At 42.2% G+C, this 5,938-nt stretch overlaps 1 protein-coding gene across 1 annotated transcript in view; it reads right to left on the reverse strand.

Moving 5' to 3' along the window:
• Positions 1-1,420: 1,420 nt before the first annotated feature.
• Positions 1,421-5,938, reverse strand: part of LOC112137622 (histone chaperone asf1b-B) — a 7,169-nt gene continuing 2,651 nt past the window's right edge. The window contains exons 3-4 of the mRNA XM_024260039.2: positions 5,562-5,738; positions 1,421-2,208 (exon numbers count right to left, since the gene is read on the reverse strand). Of these exons, the coding sequence (XP_024115807.1) occupies positions 2,011-2,208; positions 5,562-5,738 (375 nt within the window). The 3' untranslated portion in view covers positions 1,421-2,010. The remainder of the gene's footprint in view (positions 2,209-5,561; positions 5,739-5,938) is intronic.

Here is a 5,938-nt window from a genome sequence, read left to right on the forward strand (position 1 = left end):
ACAGCTCAGCTCAGCCTGCTGATTGGGGCGCTTTTGAAGGCGTTGCACAAGGAATGACGCTGATTGGTCATTCTGTAATCCAACAACAACGAGCCCGTGAAGGATCACTGTCCTCCCGACGACAAACAGCCTCCGGCCTGACTTTGATTTGGGGGGAAAACAAATGTCTGGGGGGTTCTGGGTGCAGTAAATGATTGACATGAATGACTACCTCTAATAGACACACACACCCCCACACACACACCAACACACGCCTGGCTGAATGTGACGTCAGCAACAAGCTATTTTTAGAAACATTGGTCAGAACACAGCGCGCGCGCGCGAGGCAGTTTTTGCAGGCAAGACTTGAGCATTTCTCTGCAATAACATCCGGATTCAAAGCAAACTTATTTATAAAGCCCTTTTCTTACATGTGTCACCCACAGTGCGTTTTTTCATGTAACTACACACACGCACGCGCAACATTATGGTCGTGTTTTTCCTCGACATGATCTCCATCCAAAAATGATTCACTTTGAGGAGATATAATTCTCTCTCCAAAACATTCTTTTTAACTGGCACTTTTTATTTGAATCAATAAAAGCCAAATGTGTCTGACAGAACAGCTAAACACAACCCTGCATTTTACATCTGGAGACGGTTTTGTTCTTCGTAGTTACTGCATTCCGGTTTGGTTTGCAGAGCTGTGATGATCACATGTTTGGTGAACACATCCTTCACTCATTCACCTTCTGCCAGTTGGAATGGGCTGACCTGGAAGAAGGCAGCTTGTGATTGGACGTTGTTTTGTTTTCATCATGACCATAAAAAGACAAAGGCTATGTCTCAATTCCTTCACTATTCACTATGTAGTGCTGCCGACATTTCCCAGAATTCTCTGTGAAAAGCCAGTGTGCATTGATGCTCAGGGGAACATAGACCAGAATGCACTGTGGTCAAACATTTTTGGTAGAAAAATGTTTACAAGAGAGCGACCCATTCTCTCACAGATGTTCGTAACAAGTCTGTATATCTGGATTTGTTACACCTGTGGCCAGGTCAGGTGGTTGGGACTCCTGGTTCTGATCATCTGGATGAGTGAGTGAATGTTTTGGTAATAAAACATGTATGAAAGAGCAAAAACAAACCTAAATGTCTGATCTTAAGCCAAATGGTTTTATTGCCCAATAGGTAATTTAGCAAAACTACTATTGATGATGCTATAGTGGTAACAGATGGATGGGAGGAGCCTATCGTTCCCTCCTCTAGCTCTGCAGTTACCTAGAAACACAGAGCTAGAGTGAATACGAGGGAGTGAGGCCTTTTTTATGAATGACACTGGAAAATCCAAACACTTTCAGCGCTGCGCATGCTGCTGCTGCTGCTGCTGCTGCATGCCTTCCATGGAGGGAGCAGGAGTGTGACAGTTACGATCCAGAACACCCTGTCAAAACCTTTATTCCATCACTGCCACAAACACCCTGGCAGAGAATAGACAGTGATTACAAAATGCTTTCCCATATGAAACAGTATTTACAGCACAGTAATACAGCAAACCTTTCCCTCCTGTCCAAATGTGTGGAGTTTTATTCAACAAACAACATCCTTTGATTTGGACTAGTTTGAAGAACTGTTGAAAACCTTAAAGCAGTACCTCTGGATGACAGAGGAAATCAACCTCTAACATCAGATTAACAGACAGGCAGTATATTAAATCCCAACAAAGAGGCACCACATTTGGTTGTATGTAGTCTGAAATGGAGATTACTGCTTCAACATAATAAACAAAACAAATAATTGTATTACAAACAGTGAATAAATACAAAAGGATCAGAGTTGTGAAAAAAGGAATTAAAGTTGGGTAATTGTGGGAGACATCTGTGTCTACAAACCAGAAACCTGTTTTGGTGAGCTGAAGAGACAATGTTCTCACAGCTGTTTCAGGAAGTCCACTTACTTCTCCTTTACCTCCACAGCCTGCTTATCTGGACGTTTGTTTGAGATGTGCGTGCCCTAAAGCTCCTTGGATTCCTACATGCAATCCATGGAGTTGTCTGGCATCAATCCCAGAGGTGGCATCTTTCCTGGCTTACAGAACGGGGGGAGCATCCCACCCACTTTAGGGGACGGGTCTACATTCTCCGTATCTTCCATCTTGTCAGCTGAACCGTCCCAGTTGATGTGAAATCGCGTGACACGAGGGTTTGATGCCAAAATGTTCCTCTGGAGCTGCAATGATTAAAAGAAGAATTGTCAGCATCCTCCCGTCTCTAAACATTAGTATAGATCTGATACATCCTGAACAGGTTAGAAATTCAATGATTTTAGAACGGTTTGAAGTGAATCTATGTTGATATCTGCAAAGTGAAAGGAAGTTTTTCTAAATAAAAAAGCTCATCTATTTGCTTTAGGTACTTTAGTGTCCATTTTCTGAACAGATTGGGCAATCTGTTTACATTTATTTCACACACATTCAGCCAGCAAATGAATGTCATCATCATAGTGTATGATTTATGATCTACTTTGACTAGTTCAACTTGTTAAACCATCTCTGCCACTTAAGCTTTGATACTCCGGCATACAGGCCACTTTATTAGGTAGATCTAGCTAGTTCCAGGTTGGACCCCCTTCGTCTTCAGAACTGCCTTCATCCTCGGTGTCATAGATTCAAAAAGGTTCTGGAAACATTCCTCAGAGTTTGGTCCATATCAACATGACAGCATCACAGTTGCTGCAGATTTGTCGCCTGAACATCCATGATGATAATCTCCTGTTCCACCACATCCCAAAGGTTCTATTGGGTTCTGGTGACTGTGGAGGTCATTAGAGTCCAGAGAACTCATTGTTCTAGAAACCAGTCTGAGATGATTCAGCTTCATGACGTGGTGAGAGTAGCATCAGAAGATGGTAGACTGTGGTCATAAAGGGATGGACATGGTCAGAACAATACTCAGGTAGACTGAGGGGTTGGAACCATGATCAGTTGGTACTGATGGGTCCAAAGTGTGTCAATGAAATCTCCCCCACACCATGACAGCACCACCAGCAGCCTGAACTGTTGATACAAGTCAGGATGGATCCATGTTTTCATGTTATTGTTGTTGTTGTTACCATCTGAATGTAGCAGAAATAGAGACTCGTCAGACCAGACAACGTTTTTCCATCTTCTGTTGTCCAGTTTTGGTGACTCTGTGTGGATTGTAGCCTCAGTTTCCTGTAGCTGACAGCAGTTATACCTGGTGTGTTCTGCTGCTGGTTCTTCTGCATCAAGGTTGTTGTGTATTCAGAGATGTTCTTCTGCAGACCTCAGTTGTAACGAGTGGTTCTTTAAAATCACACTATAAACCCCTAGTTTGACAACTCTAGTTGAAGTGTCCATATCACCATCACTTTAAATAGTTCTATGTAAAATGTAATAATCCTGCTGCTAATACATAATAGTCTAGGTTTTTGTAGTTACTAATCCATAAACATTGAGATTAAAGAAATAAAAGTTGGTGTTAGTTTAAAATAAATCCACTTAAAAATCTCATCACTGTTGTGCATTACTTGTGGATTAACATAAATTGCTAAGGACTTGTCTGACCACACTGTGCTTAGTGCTGGGTGATGTGATGATATATATAGTGCGGGTGATAGACAAGTGTCCATCGTCCCATTTCTCCTCTATCGTTGATATCGTTGCTAAGCTAATTTGATCAATTATTACACCAAATATGTCATTATCAGACCCTCCAGGACTTCGCACAATTTGTTGCGCACCCTGCAACTTTTTATTTTCACCGCAACTTTACCAATCTACCGTGACAACAGCCATGGATGACGACGCAGCTTCATAACCGTTTCTCTTCTGACTCCTTACCGGGAGTCATGCTCTCTTTTATTTTCTCTCTGACTTTTTTCTCTTCAAGACGCGCGTGAACAGTCACTCCGTAGGAAGGGTGGCGGTCCGCTGCATGCAAACATGCACGCGACGGACTGAAGGTGCTGCTTCATTGACTATAAAAAATACTCTTGAGCCATGAGGTCCCACATTGGAAATGCATTACCTCCACTCCTCGTGAAAGTAGGCCACCGCTTTCACCGTCACTTCCTGAAACGGATATCGCCATATTGTAAACGTCTGAACCCATCTTCAGCGATTGGTCTGAGTCTTTGTGAGTCATAGCTGAGTCATGGATCTATAGGAAGTACTGTCACCAATCTGGAGTGAGTTTATTGTGAGTGTCCGCCTCTTTCCACGCCTCGACCACGAGACCGCAGGATGTAAACAGATTCTACTTTAATAACACCGGAGAATTGTACAAGTCATTGTTGAAGCCTTTGAGGGAGAATCGTTCTAACATTTGATTCTGTCAGCGGTCCTTTGGGATTTACTTACATTTATTCATTTTAGTCCTGCTAAAAGGAGCATTTGGGTGACGTCGCTGCAGAGTGGCACACGGCCCCCCTCGGGCGTGTGCCGCAGCTGCAGCTTGTCTCTTCACATGCGCTGACACGTTACAGTTTGAAAAAATTAGGATTAGAAAAAAGAAGTTAAGCAGAAAGCAGCAGAGGAAGAATGATTATTCTGACATATAAAATGACTGAGAAATAACTGTCTGTTTCTCAATGTAAGTCAATGGGACTTTGGCCTTTTTGCAACCCAGTGGTACTTCCTATATGGAACACGGAAGTAGGGGGGCTTGCTCAGTCCAGTTCTTATATACAGTCAATGTGCTGCTTGCATACGTGCACGCGGGGGGGTGAAGGTGCCCTGAGCGCATGCACACAGCGCAGTGGGGTGCAGGTACGAAGCGCTCTGTCATATCGCGCGCACAACATAAGAGAAAGACAGAGAGACTCTGGACATTTTTAACATTTCCACTGTCTGTGGAGAACATGGAGATCCTAGGATTAATCTAATTGTGCTGTTTTTTTAAGTCTATCATTTTTCACTGTAAAACGTCATTTTATTCTAAATGTTTAAATCAACACTCAAATTTTTGTGTTATTATGAGCAGAGAGGACCAAAAGTTCATTTTGTGTTTCACAGTTCTAGTCAAGTTAAATGACAGCAAAGCAAAATTGTATTTAGTGATGATGAAGTATTTTCCTAGAGCGTCTGTCACAATAAAAAGAGTTGGGATAAGAGAATGTAAAGTTTATTTCATAATTAAGATTTTTTAGGCGCAAGTTTGTTGCAACTTTTCATAAAAGACATCAGAAATATTTTCAGAGAATAGCTGAAAATATATTTTATTGTTGTATATCGTGATATATATCTTATCGTGATATAAAATATTTTCCATCGTGATACACATTTTTTTCCATATCGCCCAGCACTACTGTGAAAGGAGTAAACGACGCTAGCAACTGTTGCTAAGGACTTGTCTGACGATCCAACGACAATAAAAAATGCTAAGTTTTAAACATAAAGCAAGCTGAACTGGACATGCAGAAGATATTGCTTAGTAGACATTGAACTTTTATATTAAGGTGGGGGGTGCAAATGGCCCGCGGGCCGACAGTTTGACACCCCTGGTCTTAGACTTTGACAAAAACAAGTCACCGTCACACATACAGTTTTCTGTTCATGTTACCTGAGAATAGTTCGGCTTTAGAGGTGGATTTTCCCGCAGCTCTTGATCTGTGTATTCATTGTTGACGTAGTAACCGATTCGGATAAACTCCTGTCCACGGTAGGTGCATGTTATCAGGACGACGGTCACACCCACAGCATCACTCTCAGGAATCATGGTTGTGTTCGGAGCATCTGCCTATTAAAGTTTGGAGAAAAAAGGCATCAGAACAGAGACCAGGGCTCCGCCCAAATCCCCTCACTACTCACTATATAATGCATTCACCATTTTCTAGTGCCGTCTGAACCTACAATTCCACAATCGAGTGCCCTAAAGGTTCCCACAAGTCTGCGAAAAACTAGCATGCATTGATGCTCACTACATTAGGAAATGTAGAC

This window comes from Oryzias melastigma, linkage group LG1 (assembly GCF_002922805.2).
Source record: "Oryzias melastigma strain HK-1 linkage group LG1, ASM292280v2, whole genome shotgun sequence".
Taxonomy (NCBI): Eukaryota; Metazoa; Chordata; class Actinopteri; order Beloniformes; family Adrianichthyidae; genus Oryzias; species Oryzias melastigma.